Source organism: Pinus tabuliformis, chromosome 2_1 (assembly GCF_031772625.1).
Source record: "Pinus tabuliformis cultivar Carrire ecotype Pingquan chromosome 2_1, CPIR1, whole genome shotgun sequence".
In the NCBI taxonomy this organism is placed as follows: Eukaryota; Viridiplantae; Streptophyta; class Pinopsida; order Pinales; family Pinaceae; genus Pinus; species Pinus tabuliformis.
The window spans coordinates 94,361,184-94,382,776 of NC_142299.1; the positions used below are offsets into that span (position 1 = coordinate 94,361,184).

General features: G+C 39.3%; 1 protein-coding gene across 1 annotated transcript in view; it reads right to left on the bottom strand.

Moving 5' to 3' along the window:
• Nucleotides 1–21,593, bottom strand: part of LOC149198947 (ankyrin repeat domain-containing protein 2A-like) — a 286,873-nt gene that overhangs the window by 83,234 nt on the left and 182,046 nt on the right. Inside the window, exon 6 of the mRNA XM_089402233.1 lies at nt 17,486–17,578. Within this exon, the coding sequence (XP_089258359.1) occupies nt 17,486–17,578 (93 nt within the window). The remainder of the gene's footprint in view (nt 1–17,485; nt 17,579–21,593) is intronic.

Below are 21,593 nucleotides of genomic sequence, written 5' to 3' on the forward strand. Positions count from 1 at the left end.
GAGATGATCTCACCCTATCACTAGAAGAACCGGCTCTGATCTCTTTGGAAATGAGCCTCTGCGTCAGCATCTGCGCAAAATTGCATTAACCCTATGCAGTCTGTGTGTCACCTCTGCTGAGACTGCGCTACTAATCCTTCTGATTCTCTACTAACCAGAAACTTCAGCTCTCAGCCTACCAATCTCACACCCCGACTCTCGGCTTTTGAAACTCGAATTCCTCAGCAAGAATTCGATCTCCCTCTCAGGCTCTGCGCTGCCACAAAGTAGCTTTGCGTGGCCCAACATTAGCCTCTTTGGACGTTGTTCTGCCCTCTCTTCCCTGTACTCTTTGGCCCAGGAAAAACTTCCCTCCGGATACTAGCCCTGCCCCTCACTGCAAAATATCACTTCCAATTTCTCTTCCAACAACTGATGTGCTTCTGAAATTCGATCTTTTGATCTTCACTCGATGTGTCTTCCAAATGCCCACCAAGCCTCCTCTTATAATCCTTCTATTGAGAACCAACTGCCCAGATTAGATCCTAATCAATGGCTCAAATCATTTTGGCTTGATCATCGTCTTCATCTAGAAGTTTCACCCACAATTAGTGTTAGCACTCCATGATTCCTTTTAGGCTGAAGGAAAAGGATTACAGAGGTAACCACAGACCTCTTTTGGTTGACAAACTAGTCTTCTCCAACCAGAGGGATCTCCCTCACTCAAAAAACTTAGAGATAAGAAACTTTGAAGAGCAAATTCTATCAAAAACCAGATCTGAAAAGTGTTTGATTTTTTTTTATGATTTTTTTTAAGGATTCTGGAAAAACTAATGCATGTGATCATAACTTTCTTGGCTCATCATGCCTATGCATTTCCCAACCAGTGTCATACACAAAGGCTTAGCGAGTACACACTTCGAACTAGGAAAACAGTTTGTAGTATAGTGGAACATGAAAATCAAAACACTTGTCCACAATAACAGAACAAATGAAATTTTTGTTACTACAATTTCAATGAGTGAATATCAAGAGGAAGAAGTAGAACATTTAAAGGCATAAACATTCCATTTGCAACTGAAATATTCAGTACAGCTAAACAAGAGCATATAAGATGAATTCTAATGTAGTAGTTCCATTACAACTTTAAAGAGGACTAAGAAGAAAACATGAATAAGGTCACAAATACACTAGAGTGACAATTTCGAAGCATCATACTACAATAATCTTTGTAATGTTAATTGGAATAAATTCAGCACCAAGCATATTCATTAATAAAAATCACAGCATACATGAGTCTACAATAGCTCAGAATAATGTCGAACCAACAACAACCTATTCTATCTGTATTTTCCAGTTTAAATAGACCTATGACAAGAAATAATAAGTGTCTAGATACATTGCATCACTGATCCTAACAGTGGATCGAACTAAAACCAAAAAGAGGAAAGCTTTTGTTGCTCAAGTCTTTTTTCTCAACTAAGAAAACAAAAAACATAAAAGTATTCAGGACTTTATCTTAATAAAAAAACTAAATTTTGTGAAAGCAAAAAGGAGTATTGGATGTTGACTGTGCAATGACTGCGTAGCAGCTAGGTAGCGACTGCGTTGGCACTTTTTCCTTCCAAAAATGGCACGTGGCTGGCAATGCATGGTCTGAGTTGACTACCACTTTTGCTACAAGTTCACACCTTTAAACTCTGATAGTTGGCCTCTTCTCAATGCTCGTGCAAATCTGTAGGCAAGGCATGCGCAACAGCTGCGTAGCATCTGTACAGCAGGCAAATGTTTTGGGTATATTTCCCAAATAGTAATACCTGTGTAAAAGCTGAAGGAGGTTATTGTGCATGATATTTTTTTTGAAGATAAACCTCTCTCAGTTTCTCCAAATTCTTCCCCAACTTCCTAGAAAATGCTCTACAAAACAATGACTTAAAACAGGAAATTTACGAATTGTGAAAAATGAGCTTTGAAGATGCATTCAAAACTCTCGATCTGTTACACTTATGCAAAAACTCGAAGAGGTTATTTTATTTGACCTGTCTTTAAGAAAAACCTCTTTCGGTTTCCCAAAATTCTCATCCATGTGGTCGGAAACTATTCTACAAAATGGTAACTAAAACAGAGTGTTTGTGCAGCAAATTCCCATAGTGAGTGTGACCTGGTTTCTTGCCAACTGCTAACTGGAGATAAACCTATGGTTGCCTGTATTTAACACTCTTCTAATTCTTCTAGATATTTGAGGTACTTCTTCCATGGGTCAAAGTTTGGCCTATTTGGTGTTTAAGCCACTTCCTTCATTTCTTGTACCCATCCCCATTTCAACTGTGTTGCTCTTGTAGTAGGCCTACTAGACTCCATCTCAAGATTCTTGGGTTGTTCTTCAAGTGCAACCTACTTATCTTTGTCTTGTTGTGTGATGTCATGCAGTGCCTTCTTTTGCAAAACATGATAACTTGGGCCTTATAATCATTAGGAGATTTGATTTATCATAGGGATTGGAGCGATGAGAGGATGATATGGGTAATGCCATTTTAAATGTGTAATCATAGCTCTTGAATATGAAAATGGAAAAAGGAGTTGTGATGATTTCTTGTTGAAGAGTGAAGAATGATTAGATATATAGGGGAGTAGGGTAGGGGATTTAAAACATAGGGAATGGGAAAAAGCAAATGTGGAATGTAGGTTATAATGCTTAGCGAAAAAGAATAGAGTAGGGAAAGAAAATAAAGGTGGAATTTCAACAACCATCTTGCTTTGGAACGGTGATATTTTAAACTCTCATGTAAATCTCATGACAAACCCACTATTTGCACTCATGACTTGGTTATCTCAGACTTTGACAATTTTTCCAATAACTCAAAACAACTTCATGTTTTTTACCAGACCTCTTGATGACCACACCCATGGCGATATTCTAGATAATGACACTCGAACTTATGACAGCATCTATGACATTAAGTTCGACTTTATTCAAACTAACCATTAAGTAATTTGTAGACACTCGACAAATACAAACCTATTGACCCTAACATTGGCTCCATTGGGGATGGCAGCCTCCTAGCGAGGTGCCAAGGACAAAAATGCAGACTAGCAGTCTGTCCATTGAGCAATGGATTCAACATACAAAACTAAGAAAAAGACTAATAAACTGAAGAAAAAAAATTACTAACTAGACTGACTGAAAATGACTGCACAACTAACAGACTCTTATTTGACAAATTGACTTATTTATGGCAGCAGAAAGTCGGGACCTTATGGCCTTCACCTCGAGCTTTAAATCCCAACTCCAACTACCCACACTTGCATTATTCAAAAGTAAAGCGGTATATACAATGACATGATATTGCAATTGTGAAATCATGTGAGAAAGTGCTTCAACAGCCTGCCATTTACAAGCCCTGCTCCAACTGGTTCATCAAAAAAATCCTCAAGCAGATAAGCATTATTTCCCCTGAATGCAGCAATCTTAAATGGTCCCTTCCACAGATTTTCGAACTTTCCATGTTTTCCCTTGTCTTCGTTCCGGGCATCCCACTTTAATACCAAATCTCCAATTTGAAAATCAGCTATCTTTATTCTTTAGTCATAATTCTTTTTATTTTGTGTTGTATCAGTTGTGTGTTTTTGAACACCTCTTCTCTATACTGTTGAACTTGAATCATTTGGCCAATCCTTCACTACATGTCATTTGGCTCTACTTCAGCTTCTTGCAATAACTTCATAACTGGGACTCCCAATGAGGAAGGAAAGAGTGCATCTGTTCCATAGACCAGTTGAAATGGAGACATGCCTATCGACTTCTTAGTACTCACACGGTCTGCCCACAACGCATGTACCAACTTTTTGTGCCAACTCTTCTTATTTTCTTGCAGCATTTTCTTGATAATATTTACCAAACTTTTATTCGAGGATTCTGCCAAGCCATTACCCTGAGGGTAATAGGTTGTAGAGTGTCCTAGAACAATGTTGTATCTGTGACAAAACTCTATCATCTTTTTAGATCTGAAAGCAGCAGCATTATCTATGATAATCTTTTGTGGACAACCAAAACGAGACAAAATGTTACCTTCCAAAAACTGGATGATTACCGTGTTCCTAGCTTTTCTAGTCGGGACTGCCTCAATCCACTTGGTAAAATAGTTAGTTGCTGTCAATCTCCACCTGCATTGTCCAGAAGAAGTGGAATGAATTTCGCCAATAAAAATGAGCTCCCGTTGCTGAAATGGTGACTCAACTGCTATAGGCTTCAGGGGAAACGGGAGCAACTTCTTTCTTCCTTCAAACATTTGGCATTCCCAACAACTAGCCGCCTTTTTATATACATCAACAAACAAACTAGGCCAATGAAGGCCCACTCTTAGGATCTTGTTCGCTGTGGTTTTCCAATACGAGTGCTCGCCACAATCTCCTTTATTAAACTACTCCAATGTTGCTTGAGCCTCATCTTCTAACAGACAATTGAACAGCATTCTGCCAGGATCCTTCCAGTATAAGAACTAATCAATAATGTAGAATTTTACTGCCTTCAACTTTAGAAAGCGAGCTTTAGTTTTAGGCCAATATAGAGGTGCTTGTAAATGTTGCAACACATAAAATATCAGCATACCAAGGTGAGGCAGCAAACCTTTCCAGAACTTGTTGGATAGTACTTGAGAGATCCTCTTCTGCTAGGAAAGCTAAGAAATTGATTTGGAGTGACTGCAGATTGGATTCGACCATCATTCGAGCCAAGCCTTGCCCTTTAACCAATTTTGTTGGCTTGATCTCGATGTCATATTCAAGTATAGAAGCGATCCACTTGCCCCTTCTTCCATCTAGATCACTCTGAGTCAAAATGTTTTTGACTGCAGCACTAGGCACATAAGCTACAACATGAGAATGCAAAATATATACCTGGAAATCCTTTAAAGCTTTAACAAGAGCAAATGCATGTTTCTCCATTATGTCATATTTGAGCGCAACATCTCTGAGCACTCTGCTAAAAAATGAAATGGGTTGTTCTACTCCCTACTGATTTTTCTGCAATAGGACAGCAGTAATACTGTGCTCAGAAGCAAAAGAAAAAACTATGAATTCTCATGTATAATCCGGACTGGACAATGTGGGAGCACGAGACAATGTTGCTTTGACTTCACTAAAAGATTTCTTGTTGTCCTCACCTCATTTCTCCTCATTGTCCCGCTTTAACATGTCTGTAATTTTCCTCAAACTTTTGGCCAGATTCGAAATGAACCTCCTCAAAAAATTGATTCTGCCCAAAAAGGACTGAATCTCCTTTTTACTCCTAGGAATGTCCATTTTCTGAATTGTTGAAACTTTATTAGGTTCTATTTTGATGCCATCTTTCGAAATGATATGACCCAAAAGCTTGCCTTCCTCCAGTCCAAACAATGTTTTTTTAATGAAATGTCGAACTTCCTACACTTCTCAAAAACTGCTCTTAAGTGCTGCAAATGATCATCATCAGACTGTGAATAAAAAGTAATATCATCAAGGTATATGACAAGAAACTTATCTTTTTCCTCTGCAAAATCTATACCCATAGCTCGTTGAAATGTTGCCCCTACAATCATCAGACCAAATGGCATCTTGGCATATTTGAAAGCCCCCCAAGGTGTGGTGAAGGCAGTTTTATCTTGGTCTTTTGGGTGAACCAAAATCTGGTTATACCCGGAAAAACCATCCAGCAATGACATTCTTTTTGCACCAACTACCTTTTGAAGTATATGGTCCATTTTTGGCAGCGGATAGTTGTCCTTGAGTGACACCCTGTTCAAGTTTCTGAAATCTACACATAATCTGATCTCTCATGTCTTCTTTCTGACTGGTACCAAGTTAGATAACCAATCGGAAAATCTAAGAGGTACTATTATGCCAACATCAAACAACTTCCTTACCTCCTTTTCAATCAGGGGCAGCAACACTGGATTTGTCCTTTGCAGCTTCTACTTGAATGGTTTCTGATCTGCTTTGACTGGTATTGTGTGCTGGATAATGTCTTTGTTATACACCTTCAAGTCTTCATACCCCTAGGCAAACACATCAGAAAATTCAGTCAACAATTCCAAGTATTTTTTCTTCATTTTTGGACTCAAGGTCTTGGATAGCTTTATCATTTTTAGGTGTTCTGCTATACCTATATTACATTCTTCAACTCCTCCTCCCACAGGTGTCAATTTTGGCCTCTTCGCCACATCATTCTAGCCAAAGAGTTCCTCTAAGCGCACTAACCCTCTTGGAAGAACATTGTCTTTAAGCTGCAATACCTTTAACTCAGTACCCTGCTGATCTAACACTTCTTTCAGCTTATTAATAAAACTCTCTTTATCTACATCTTCCCATCTACCATCCCTTTCCAATTTCATTTTGGCAAATTCTTCCTTCATTAGCAAAAAGTTCTCCAACTGCTTGTCATTTTCAAAGATTTGCCAGTGCTTCATGTTATCCGGGACAGCATGCCTATGCCTGACTTCTACCTTGTATTTCCTTTTAACACTGTTGAGAATTTCAAAATCAGAGGCTGAAGTGGCCAATGCATCTGCAACAGCATTATCTTTCCTTGGGACAACAGAAAAACTGTACTCAACAAAATTCTGCAAATAATCTAGGACAGCATTACGATAAGCACGCATCCGAGGATGTTTAGTTTAATATTCACCTTTGATCTGTCTAACAACCAGCTCGGAATTCCCCTAAACAACTATCCTTCTAGCTCCTGATTTCTTCAAAACTCGTAGACCCAAAATGAGAGCTTCATACTCTGCTGCATTATGAGTACAGTCAAAAACTAACTTGTATGACCATAGCTTTGACTTACCAACTTCTGGGTTGATTATCCATATCCCCGCACCGGCACCTTCTCTGCTTGCTGCCCCATCAAAATGCATAGTCCAAACATGTTGTTTTTTGCTCTTTTTTTGCATGTTCCAGCCTTCAAACTCTCAGATTTCTCATGGACACTTTGGCTGCCCCATTCCTCACTCTTGCTGCTATCCTGTCCCCCCATTCCATGACTGTTTTCTTCAAAAATCTCCTTGCTATTTGCTTCTTCTCTAATGTCTGGAGCCGCTGACTTTATTCTGTTGTCTTGTCCTGAATTTTTGCCCAAAATTTCCTCTTCTATATCTAAAACAGTTTATTCATTATTGGGACAATCTGAATTGAATAACACAAATGAATCCAAATCAGAATGAACAGCGTACACTGGATGATTCACGAGTTTATCCTTACTGATGATCATGTATTGCATGAGTGGTTCCCTATATAACCTCCTTGACTGACCTCCGAAAACTGAAACTGTGATGTAGGACATGTCTGTTTGCAATGCTCCATGCAATTTCGCCATCCAGGATCTAGACAAAAGCATACCATACCTGGGAGGTATATCCGCTACCACGATATCCATCACCATACATTTTGAAGGAATTTGGGTTAAAGACACCGCTAAATCTTTAATTAATCCCAAACACTTCACTTTGCTGGAATCAAATGAATAGAGGTCCTTGTATGGTCTTGTAATATCTAAGCCTAACCTCTCCATGATCACTTTCGGCATTAGATTGTGTGAGGCTCCAGAGTCCAGCATAGCATTATGCAGTATTTTCTCATGCACATTCAAACTGACATAGAAAGGAGGAACATCCCCATCTTGCCCTTTGTCATCAATCTTTGGTCCAAAAATAATAGCTGGATGATCATCTGCTATATTAACTATATCAGAGGATTTGTCTACTCTAAGTGCCTTTAAAATCTGAGATCTATATTGATTATTCTTTACCAATTCACCAAGGGGAATGGAGATCTTTAATTTAGCAATTTCAGCTTCAAGATTAAAGGGATTTGATACCTTTTCAATCTCTTTATGAGCAGCATCCTTCTTTTCTGCAGCATCTTTGGGTGTGTCCTCTTTCCTCTGCAAGATAGTGATAGGAGACTCCTTCCTTTGGGAACTTGTACTAGGGACATCCTTCTTTTGAACACTTGTACTAGGGACATCCTTTTTCACATTGTCGACTTCCATTTCTTTCTTTGTTGTGTTGTTGATTGGTATTTATTTTTTCGTTGCATTGTTGCCCACAGTTCTGTTCCTCAAATTATATTGTCACTGCACTTGCATTATGGCATTTTGATATCCCTTCCTATACTCCTCGGATTCAGTCATCAATACATCACTTTGAGACTAAGCAAGCAACAACTCTTCATCCTCTGCCTCAAAATTTTCAAACAGCTCCTACTCTTCATCTTCATAGTCAAATACACATCTTCCTGCCCATCACCAAAAAACAGAATTTGATCTTTTGGTAATTGCTCGACCTCCTCATCTTGATCTTGAGCATAATTCTACTAAAAGGGTGGTCTTACATGTTGTTGAGATTGCCCTGGACCCTTCTGCTCTCTTGGTTTGTTTGGCAACTATGGCTGACTTCGAAAATTTGGGTTTCTAATCTGTGGACCAATATGAGGTTCTCTAACGACTGCCTGGTCAATTAGAGAGAATTTCTCCATCATCTTCTCCATGGTTTTGAACAATGTATCAAACTTAGCATCAGAAGAAGTAGCAGACACTTCCTTTATTGTGACTATTTTCTCTGCTTTCATCTTGGATTTCTTTGCTAACAGATTAGCCTCCACACTGACTGCATTGTTTTGCATGTCTTCCAGTGTTGCCGGATTTCTTTCCCTAAGCTATTAGGCCATCTCAGGGTCGAAAGCATCAAGATAAAGAAGTAAAGCCAGCCCGGGAGGAGGCTTTATCTCTACAGGAATGGAATTGTACACTTTATTGAACCTTACCAAAAAGCCTTGGACAATTCCTTGACACTGTCTTTTTAGATTATTATACTCAGCGAGAATTTGCAAGGGATTCTTCTTCTCACCCCACCTTGCAAGAAAAGCATCTTCCAACTCTCGATAATTGGCAAAGGCTCCCAGGCAAGAACTCCTGAACCACTCCTTGACATCACCAAAAAAGAAAACAATCTGACTTTAACATCATCATGGTCCACTTCCTCCAAATCTACAAAATCACTAACCTTATCAACATGCTGCTTAGCAGTAACTTCTCCTGTACCATCATATTGGGGAAGACTTTGACCATAATTAAGAGGCAAATCATGAAGCTGAGTGGGCAAATCCAGAGGCATAAATCATTGCATAGCTACTACCTCAGTAGTTGGGTGACTAGCGGATGGTGTAACTGAAACAAAAGATGATGGAAGAACTTGATGGATAAAAGTTGAAACAGATAATGGAAGACCCCAGAATGATGTGAAAATAGAACCAGAACTTGAAATGACTTGTAAAGGGACTGTTTTTTGAAACAAGACTGTCTTTTCAGCAGTTTTCCGAACTTTATTAACCAAACTTTTCAGTTTACTAAACTACTGAAGAATATTTTGACTAAACTCATTTTCTGGAAGTGGGGTATAAGGACTAACAACAGATGAATCCACTAGAATTTCGGGAATATAGGAGCAGGATCTGGTTTTAGACAGAGGAACCTCAGAAGCAATTCTGGTAAAGAGACAGATCTTCTAAGAGGGATATTACTTGCTTGATTTTCCACCACAATCCTCTCCTTCCTAAGCAGTCTTTCAGGATCACAAACAACCACAAGGGGATTTGGATCAGGATTCTTCCTGGTATACCTCCTAGAAGCCAGATCTTCTCATATAAATTTGCATGCAACTAATTTCACTAACAATCAAAACAACTATGAAAATTTCAACCTATGGTGTAACTCTGAAAATAAAACAACTCGCCAGGCAAATTAGACCTTTCAATCCGCAACAACGACGCCACTATGTTAGCACTCCATGATTCATTTTAGGCTGAAGGAAAAGGGTCACAAAGGTAACCACAGACCTCTTTTGGTTGATAGACTAGTCTTCTCCAACCGGAAGGGACTCCCTCACTCAGAAAACTCAGAGATAAGAAACTTTGAAGAACAAATTCTATCAAAAACCAGATCTGAAGGGTGTTTGATTTTTTTCTTTTTTGAAGGATTCTGGAAAAACTAATGCATGTGATCATAACTTTCCTGGTTCATCATGCCTATGCATTTCCCAACCAGTTCCATACACAAAGGCTTGACTAGTACACACTTCGAAATAGGAAAACAGTTTGTAGTATAGTGGAACATGAAAATCAAAACACTCATCCACAATAACAAAACAAATGAAATTTTTGTTACTACAATTTCAATGAGTGAATATCAAGAGGAAGAAGCAGAACATTTAAAGGCATAAACATTCCATTTGCAACTGAAATATTCAGTACAGCTAAACAAGAGCATATAAGATGAATTCTAATGTAGTTGTTCCATTACACCTTTAAAGAAGACTAAGAAAACATGAATAAGATCACAGATACACTAGAGTGACAATTTCGAAGCATCATACCGCAATAATCTCTGTAATGTTAACTGGAATAACTTCAGCACCAAGCATATTCATTAATAAAAATCACAGCATACATGAGTCTACAATAGCTCAGAATAATGTTGAACCAACAACATGTTCTATCTGTATTTTCCAGTTTAAATAGACCTATGACAAGAAATAATAATTGTCTAGATACATTGCATCACTTATCCAAACAGTGGATCGAACTAAAACCAAAAAGAGGAAAGCTTTTGTTGCTTAAGTCTTTTTCCTCAAATGAGAAAACAAAAAACATAAAAGTATTCATGACTTCATCTTAATAAAAAAAAACTAAATTTCTGTGAAAGCAAGCCTATCTTCGAAAAATATCTTCATGGAATAAAACAGCAAAAAGAAGCACAGTTGGTTGTTGACTGCGTAGCAGCTGGGTAGAGACTGTGTTGGCACTTTTTCCTTCCAAAAATGGCATGTACCTGGCAACTGATGGTCTGAATTGGCTACCACCTCTGCTAGATGTTCACACCTTTAAACTCTGACAGCTGGCTTCTTCTCAATGCTCGTGCAAATGACAAATGACAAATTTACGAATTGTGAAAAATGAGCTTTGAAGATGCATTTGAACCTCTCGATCTGTTACACTTGTGCAAAAACTGGAAGAGGTTATTGTTATTTGGCCTATCCTTGAAAAAAACCTCTTTCAGTTTCCCAAAATTCTCATCCATGTGGTCGGAAACCATTCTGCAAAATGGTGACTAAAACAAAGTGTTTATGCAGCAAATTCCCACAGTGAGTGTGACCTGGTTTCTTGTCAACTACTAACTGGAGATCGACTTGTAGTTTCTGTGTTTAACAATCTTCTAATTCTTCTAAATACCCGAGATACTCCTTCCATGGGTCAAAGTCTGGCCTATATGGTGATTGGGCCACTCCCTTCATTTGTTGTACTTGTACACATCCCTGTTTCAACTTTGTTGCTCTTGTAGTAGGCTTGCTAGACTCCATCTCAAGCTTCTTGGGTTGTTCTTCAACTGCAACCTGCTTACCTTTGTCTTGTTGTGTGATGTCATACAGTGCCTTCTTTTGCAAAACATAATAACTTGGGCCTTATAATCATTATGAGATTTGATTTATCATAGGATTTGGAGTGATGAGAGGATGATATGGTTAATGCCATTTTAAATACGCAATCATAGCTCTTGAATATGAAAATGGAAAAGGGAGTTGTGATGATTTCTTGTTTAGGAGTAAAGAATGATTAGATATATAGGGGAGTAGGGTAGGGGATTTAAAACATAGGGAATGGAAAAAAGGGAATGTGAAATGTAGGTTATAATGCTTAGGGCAAAAGAATAGAGTAAGGGCAGAAAAGAAAGGTGGAATTTCAACAGCCATCTTGCTTTGGAACAGTGATATTTTCAATTGTCTCATGTAAATCTCATGACAGACCCACTATTTACACTCATGACTTGGTTATCTCAAACTTTGACAATTTTTCCGATAACTCAAAGCAACTTCAATTTTTCGACCAGACCTCTTAATGACCACACTGATGGAAATTCTGGATAATGACGCTAGAACTTATGATAGCATCTATGACATTAAGTTCGACTTTATTCAAACTAACCATTAAGTAATTTGTAGACACTCGACAAATACAAACCTACTAACCCTAACATTTAGATTAATACCCTTTAATTATTTTAATTCCAAAGTTTAGACAAAGTTTAGACTTAGGCACCCATTAAAAATAATTAATTATTTTAATAAAACTGTCTCTGGGTGGAATTTCCCAAATATTGTGGAATACATGTGTCCTAGCCTCCCTGCAAATTTTGACGCTAAGAGCACATTTGATGCTACCAGAAATCAACACTCCCTCTTAGCGAGGAATGTGCCCTAGTAATGCAACTTGTTAAAGCATCACCCGGACTCTGTAACATCTCCCTCTACGCTGCTAAAGTCTGACATCTCTGCCCATCAACTACTGCGCAAATGTTGCATATGTACTGCTGCTGGCACTGCCACTGCCAACACTGCATCTGTACTGCCCTTGTAAATGTTGCATCTGTGTTGTTGCTAGCCCTGCCACTGCCAATGCTGCATCTACACTGCAACCTTCTCCAACTGTTGCTATTACTAGATCAACAACGGAAAAGCATCCAAAATTACTGAACAAGTGTTCAGCATGATGCATCTGTTGTTGGAGTTCTGACTGTTGCTAGTCTTTGTGCTGACCCTCTGAAGCCTTTGCGTTGCTGCTGACTCTACACTGCTGCCAATTCTACTCTTCGTTGCTCAGTCTCTGGCGCTTCTAGCCACTGCAACTGTCACTTTGCCCTCCTCCGCACCAACTGACACTGGCCTATCCTGCTACTACTGATCTAGGCTCCTGTAGCAAGGTATTGATCCAAGAGGTTGACTTCCTCAAGGATCCTGCCCAATTGCAGTTATTTCGAACAACAGTTCTATATCACCCCACCTCTGAGCAATCATGTTAAACTCCTCCTCCTCGATCTGTGCGGATGCAACCTTCCGATCATGCTTCTCATCCTTGTCCTTTTTCTTGAGAGGACAATGTGTAGCGTAGTGACCAAGTTCGCCACACCGGAAGCACTTGATCTTCGAAATATCTTTCTTCTTCTTCCGTTGCTACTGTTGCCCCTTAGATGTGAGGGTTGCGTTTTCGTCCTCCTCCTTCGGCTTTGTCCCATTATTGTTGCTGCTACTGTCAAGTTCGCACTTGACTAAGTGTCTCCTCATCGCAGAAGAGAAGCCCACATCCCTTCCCAATCTGGCAATCTTTCTCTACCTAGGATGCTTTGGACAAACACCTGTCATTCTTCTAAGACTGAATTTAGAGCCAGCCTCATTATCTCAGTAGGCTGAGGTGTTGACCCCACATCTGCCAACTCGTCTCGGGTTTCGTGAAGCTTTGCAAGGAACAGATCAATGCGTTCCCCCTCCTGCATCTACGTGGATCTCATCTTCTGCTCCAAGTACATCTCCCGCTGCTCGAAAGATCCCTGATATAACGTGGACAAGCCATCCCACATCTCCTTGGCCGTCCCTTTGCCTAAGATGTGACATACTACATGATCTCTCACTCTGTCGAGGATCATCCGCTTGGCCTTTGCCATCTCCCCCTTGTACTATTTGAGCGGATCTGGATCCGCGGGCTCAACTACCACAGTATCAATGTAGATCTTGAAGAAATGTTCATCCAGAAGGCATGACATCCTTGCCTTCTGGATCACATAGTTGGATGCACCATCCAATCGATCCTGATCTTGTAACCCACCAATTGCCATCTCTGCCAACAAAAGTGTCGAACTGCTTACTCTCTCCTCTGCACAACACTGAGCTAGCCTACTCACTCCCTGCTAGAGTTAGTAGATATGCTCCTCTGCACAGCACTGGGCTGGCCTACGCACTCCCTACTGGACTTAGTAGATCTTCTTCTCTCTGTTTCTACTCAGCAATAGAGAAATTGAATTCCATGGCTAGAAATTCTCTGAGGAAGAAATTCCCTCTATGCCTCGATCTAGAAGTCTTACCTCTCTCTTGACTCACTCAGAGAGAGACCTTCCTTGAAAATCTTTGCCCTCCTAACCTAGACTGCGCAATCCCTCTAGGGATTCGATTTGTTGCCTACGCAACACTTCTACTCTCCTTCTCTTCAGCACTGGACTCTTCCGACTCTGGTCTCTTGTCTCACTTGTAGCTCTGATACCATGTGAAAATTCGATTACCCGAATAACCACTGCAACAACTAATTAAGTTCCTTCTATTTGTTAATTACTGAACAAATTATTTACTGTTTCCTACAGTAAACACCGAAACTAATACATTGCAATCTTCACCATTTAAATTATAAGCAGAAACAAGAAACTAAGCAAGAAAGAAATACACAACACATTACACCATTATTTTTGGACAAATGTCCCCAGAAAAAACCCAATGCGGGAAAATCGGTGCAGCAACTGAGGGTTTTATTATTAAGCAGTAGTAATTTTGAGTACAATTCGTTGGATGCCAAACTGGCTATCTGATACAGAGAAAAACTAGGCAAAACAAATAGTGAGATGATCTCACCCTGTCACTGAAAGAACCGGCTTTGATCTCGCTAGAAATGAGCCTCTGCATCCCTTCTGTGTCAGCCTCTATGTCACCTGTGTTGGGACTACGCTACCCGTCCTTCTGATCCTCTCCTGGCTGGAAACTTCAGACCTTCCTCCTCCACCAAGTTAGCCTTCCAATATGATTCAGAAAACTTCAGTAGTCTCTTCTTGTCCCACAGCTAGAACCTAGCAACAGCCTAGAATTTTAGCCCTACTACAAATCCAGAATTTCAACCTCCTGAGCAACTTCATAATTTCACACGTATGAGAGTAGAGAGAGGAAATTCGACTTCTTTTTGCTTGACAAAGCCTTCCTTCTCCTTCATGGGTTTTCTTCCTCTTCCTTGAACTTCACACCCTTTTTCTGCCTCCAGTTACTGCATATCGAACTTTTGGTTGATGTGCTCTAAATGAGTCGAGTTGTTTCCCTTTAATAGTGGATTTTGCCTCCCTAACTAGGCTGACTTGTCCAAGTTGAGACCAACTTGGTGGAGGAGGCCTAAATGACCTATTTTACATAAAAATAGATTTATTTCTTGATTGCCAAAGCCCAAGAAGAATCTTTTACATCATGACATGGACAAAAACATTTGACATAAACCCTAGAAGCCTAAAATGGAGGCTTTGATCAAGAACCATTGACCCAAGCATGAAACCCATGCTTTAATAAGTCAATTTCTTTTATAATAAAATTTATTATTCTTTATTTTGACAAATACATTACATCAAGACTCAAATACAATTATGGAGACCGACACTAGTTACATTTTTCAACAAAACTCTCTAGAAAAGTTAACCTAAGGTTTGCAACAATTTATGGGGCCGAAATTCTTAGACGTCTTCAGATCTTGGTGCCTCTTGTTATCAATAGGAGCCATGATCACCCATAGTACACAGCTCAGATCTGCCACATGTCTATGACTTGAATGCCAATTAAACCCTTGACAAATGAAAACCCAAACAGAACTCCTTCAAAATTGATTTTCTTGGCAAAACACAGGGTTATGTTAGCCTGCAAGCATGTGTTATTAGGCCATTGTTAGAGCCTTAGGTTTGTATCAATAGTGGATCCGAAACTGCTCAGAAGCTTGCCCTAACAGAGGGTCGAAAGTCACAGGTAGAGTAAACCTTTAGGCACAGATATCAGCTTCAAATTGATGAATTTCTTAAGGTTCTACAAGAGTAGTCTAGGCTAAAAGAGTCCTTCAACAGGCTGCTTTAGGATCAGATTCATAGGGGGTGAATAAGACAATATTATCCCTTGATCATCATGCAAACTTCCTCAGAATTACCTGCAAGACAAATACAAACCCCAAACGAAAGTCATTCTAAAGATGTAAACCATAAGCCCAAACTGATCATCAAAAATCAACCCTCAATTTTGATCTTCAGGATTACTCCAAGGCTGCAACTACCTCAGATCACAGAATGCGAATTTGATATACCATTGAGAGAGGGTCAATCCCTATTTATATAGGATGGAAGGGTCAACTAGCCCTTGTTCAAATCGAGCCGACTTGCAAAATGGAGGGAAAATGAAATTCAAATTTATTTTTCATTCGAGCCGAAAAAAACCTTATGAAATGAGGCCGAGTTGTTAGGATGAGAGGGAAGCATTTTAAATTCAATATTTCAAAAACATTTCCCTTTGAAATCAACTTTAAGGAGCCAAAACCCACAATCACTTGACCATAAAATATTTAAATTGACTCTTCAATGAGGGCCTACCACATCATCTCCTTTTGGGGACTTCAACCACAAGGGGGCTTCATTTTTAATCAAGCATATCCCCAAACTGTGAGAAACCTCATAGCGTGCCACATACCATCAGAATCGGCATGATGAGGAGAATCCAATAAAGGTGACCTTGATCATAAAGACCTTAAATTGCCTCGTCATATTTGTCATCAAAGGCAGGGCATCTTCTAGTGCTGCTTTGGTTGACATCAATGACAACCATATTTTAACACACTCCCTACATAAATTTAAACAATAATGTATAATATATATAGAGTAAGAAATGAAGCCAGAAGCATGGAAAAAAGCTTTATATGCATTGAAAACAATGTGAGAATGTAAGGATGTCCAATATAGCACAAACTGAGTCGAGAGTGTATGATCAGTTCTAAGCTAAGATACACTCTGTCCCACATCTCACATACTAGCCAATGACAATCTATACAATAAGAAAAAAAGTTGATGCAAGACCCTAAGCCATGCAAATGTACAAAGCTGTTATGTTGATCTAGGCCGCCAGAGCCTTTTGGACATTGGCTGTGCCGCTGAATACAAGATTCTCTTGGTTGCCCCCATTCATTGAAAATGGTTCTCTTTGGGGACAAATGACTGTAACAGCAAGACAGAAGAAGTGTTTTGGACATCATCTGACTGGAATGCACTTCTTTGTTTACAGAAAAGGTGATATTGTACAACCTTTTATGGGGCACCTGATCCATTCCATTTACCATTTAGAAGTTAGAACACTTTTATCCAAGTTGATTCTTACTGTACCTTTTATTAAATAGAAACAAAGTAAAACATGCATTTTCCAAAGAAGAGAGAACCAACTGAGTGACAAAAAGTCACGGTGCATCACAAGCTTGCTGATGACAGTCATCAATCCATCTCTCCCATAAAAAGGTCACAAAGCAGACATTATGCATCAAAAGATGGACCATCATAACATTGTCACACCTATCAGAATTCATCTGGCAGGGCAACAGCACAGCTATTTTTTGTAAATCCAGCCTCTATTTCATTTTCAACTTTGCAATAGAAAATGTTTGGAAAAGATAGTCACTGAAATACTTATACATATAAGAGAGAATATGTACATTTTGAACACCATAATAGTTTCACTATATTATGGCTTCACAACATAAATGCAAAGGAAAACTATATGTCAATGCAGTTATTTGTAATTGCATCCATCAACAGTGTAGACCAGCATTATCCATATATAATTTTCTGCTCCATGATAACTAGTTTATTTAAATTCTATACCTCACCATAACCACATGCAAAGTGCAAAGCAGTTCGACCCTCGGCATCCTTCTCATCTTTATCTGCACCAAGTTTGAGAAGGTTCCTCAGCCCCTGCATATATACCAGAAGAAAATCCAATTCATTTCTACAACTAGGAATTTTCATTTATATAACTCAAATTCTCTAGATAAAATAAGGTAACATGGTTCCTGCAATCAGCGGGAAAATACATTTTACAAATGAAGGTGTCCATAGAATCAAGAAAATATTTACAAAATTACAAAGGAGGTAAGCATAACAATAAGAAGATGACAGGAATCAGAAAATACAGAATAATCGACTTCTTTAAATGTCAGAATAAAAAACATTCCACTTCTACAGGTTAGGATTCAGGAATGATCTTTGTGACAGATACCAGTGGTAAACTACCAAACACTTTCCCCACCAAAAAAGGAATTGCTCTGCCTAATATCATGCAATGTCCCCATCTGCTTAGGAGACATAAGGGAGGGGATCCACTAGCCTAATAAGGTTCCCGTAGGCGAGGGCAGAAAAAATTAATCAAGGGAACACAATTCAACTAGGAGAAAACATTTCAAAAGCTAAAGTGGTGAAAAGGGGGGGGGCATGGATCATAGGCTAATGAAAAGTCACGTTTCAATTCTGAAGTGAGATAACCCACTAAAGTAACTTTATTAAAACAAAAGGGTAAAAAGTGGCAAAAGCAGCGAATGAAGTATAAAAATGGGAAAATAAGGAACCTCTACTCATTCTTGCATTTGTTCAATTGAGAAAAAGGATTTTGGAGAACTCTTGAGAAAGAGTCTAGGGTTTTTGGAAACTCTTATTCTGGTTGCTAGTTTCAGTGTTGAAATTATACACGCTAGATAATTTGGGGAGCGGAATCACTCAGATTTCACCATTGTGCTTCAGTGGAGAAGAAGATATTAGCAGAAGAAGAAAGTTCACAGTGTTATCAGTTGATTTTATGTTCTGACTGGGTATTCTATCTTCATTTTAGAGGTTAAGACTACACTTACTGAAGGGCCAAGTTCTGCCTTAGTTAAGGGGTCGAGTTCCTTTGGGAAAGAGGGCTGACTTACTCTTGCACTTGCTGACCGAGTTGTTTGGTGAAAGGGGCCGAGTTCCCATTGTCTAAGGAGGCCGAGTTTGTCATTGAAAAAAATAGCAAAGTTATATCATCTCTATTGGCCGAGTTTTGCTGTGAGTTGGGTCAAGTTTGGCTTCTTTGCTGGTGACTGAGTTCTTGCTGGCCAAGTTGGGTTGTTCGTGAGGCTGGGTTTCTCTTATAAAAGGGGCTGAATATCTTCAATGAAAAGGGATGAGTTTGGTATTAACCGGGAAAGTTGAGTGCCATCATGCTGGCTGTGCTCCCTGTGGTAAATTATCCCTATTAGTTGGAGGCCAAACTTATTCTTGGAAGTTCGAGTTACCTATTCCTCCGAGCAGAACGAACCACTGTGCACTGAAGATAATATTCTGAGGGTCTCATATCAGATTTGAAGGCTGAAAGGTACTGTTGTATCCCTGAGTTATTTTCAGAATTGAAAAAAAAGCTGTTAGAGGCAATTATCAGTGGTCTGTACAATTTATGAGTGCAATATAGATTAATTGTTGATGATTTGAAGTCTGTCCATTATCTCTTGGCACTGTGTTTGTTATTTACCATAAAATATGAGAAAAACACCTATAGCCATACACATGCAAACTGTTTGAAAAAATGACTCTGTAGTGTCCTAAGGCATTTTTTTCCTTTTTCCTTTTTTCTTTTTTTCTAGAATCTAAATCTTTTTCCACCTCATAATAGTTCAATACAATTAATAAAAATGTCAGTCAACCCTCTAATGAAGCAACAAACTGAACAACCCTTTTAATGTGGCAACCATATCAAACAAACAATACATCTTGCAATGTATTTAATTCTTTTGGTCCACTATACTATACTCCATTTAAACAGTCCTATGTCCCCACCCTAACGTGGCAACAGCTGCATAATGTAACCCAGGACAATATTACAACGGTACTCTCACTAACATATCCAACAGGGGCCCCTACGCTTTGATTATTACAGTACCCATGTACTGGCCTATCAAACGAACTTAGCTATTTCGCAGAAACGATGCCGCCGACACTGCTACAGGATTCGCTCGCCCATTCTTGGCCGCTGCCAAGAAATCCCCAACGCAGTGTGATCAAAACCAGACACCTTCGCTCTTCTTTAATTAAGTCTGCAGCCAAGAGTGTGGACACGAGTTTTATAGACAAAAAGGTGGTCTCAGGTAAAAATCGCAGTTGGTATTCGTTGTTAACAAGATCCAGACCTCAATCTGAAAAACCTCGTTCTTCAACAGCAGGCAGTTCCGCGATTTAGCACCGATTGATGCCCTTCAGCTACACAACCCTAATCCTCAGTCTTCTCAACTCGAAAATATTTTGTTTGCCAAGATGAATGTTGTGAATTCTTATTCTTGTGGTTTATTGGAGTTAGGCTTTTGTTGACGGCGCTAGACCCGCCAACATTCAAGGGGTCTCCCCAAAATGAATTCCCAATTAGAACTCGGACCCCATCCGGAACACGGCCCAGTTGTCGAAGCAGTGGGTTTTAGTGATATGCCTTAGCTGCAATAACGCATAGAGTGGTGTAATCGTGACTTTGGTGAACAAGTGTATGACTCTGCGGAGGTTCAAGTGCAATGTATGAAAGGTTCTAACACATGAGGGGAAAATGAGTGAGCCCCTTAGAAGCATGTAATAGTATGAAGCTTGAAAGGAACACAAACATAAAGACATCACAAGTTAGCTTGCGAAATAGTTCACACGTTAACCATGACGGAAATAAACAACAACACGCATTCAACAAGATTCATACTAATGCAAACAAAATAGTTCATAAGCGTTAGCGTAAGTGAAATAACATATATTGCAAACATAACAAGAATAGTCCTACTATATTCACAACATATGCATGAAAACGTGCCGGCTCTGAGCTTTTATTAAAGTGAAAGTTCCAAGCATACATATATCATTGACGAACCACTAGCCCCAATAGTGGAACATGAAGTCTACACCTACTCCTCCAAAGAAAGATACTCCCTCTATGCTACGGAGAAGCCAAGGCTCTCAACAAACTCCCAAGCTCCTGATTCTAAGCTAAAAGCCTAACCAAAAGCTTGGCTCCCAAAATCCCTTTACATGAGTTATGAGGACATCTTTATAACAAAGGGATGACTATTCACTTCCCTTTGTGAGTCTTGGACTTCCCTCATGACTCTTCATCTTCTTTACAAAATGACTCTTCAACTTCATTACATCATGACTCTCCACATTCCACATTTGACACTTAGAATTTCAATTACAAATTAATTACAAAAGAATATTACAATATGCTCCTACTCATATGAGACAAAATTGGGTAGAGCCAACTAGACAACATAATAAAACAAAAGTCAGGCTTGAGTTTGGGGAAACTCCAACTCAACAACTTCGACTTGTCAGTTCTCAACTTCTCAGTCACATGTTGGTGCCAAGCTCTATACTACACGATGACTTCCCCAAACTGTGGGATGGGATCATGCTGAAAGCGGACTCTAGCCTCCATGACATCCGAGTACATTGATTTGGAACCAATCTAGATTTCCTTCTTTAGCAGCAGCATCATAGTATTGATTTGGACAGGACAACCAATGTACTTCTACATGTTCTGCCTATTTATTTCAAGATCTTGCTTGGCAACGATCTATCTAAATCGGTCCAAGTATTCTTCAACCTCCTGCCTTACCTGATTCTTGCGTTTGGCCTCAGTGAGTGAGCCAAGTGATGGGATCTTGTGTGATTTCACCATCAAATCTATGTTGTTGTACAATCGTGCATATGAGGCTTGAATATTGGTAATGAACGAGGCAAGTTGTATTTTGCTCTGAATGATCATCCGCACTTGCGCTTTCTCCAACTTTCCCTGTTGTCTTGTTTTCTTCACCAATTCGAGCAGTATCCCTTTATACTGCATTGACCATTCATTTAGGGCAGCGATGGTTGTATGAACAGCCTTAAGAGATTTAGCATTATTCTTACACTTCTGTTGTATGTCATGCAAGTGGACAAATGC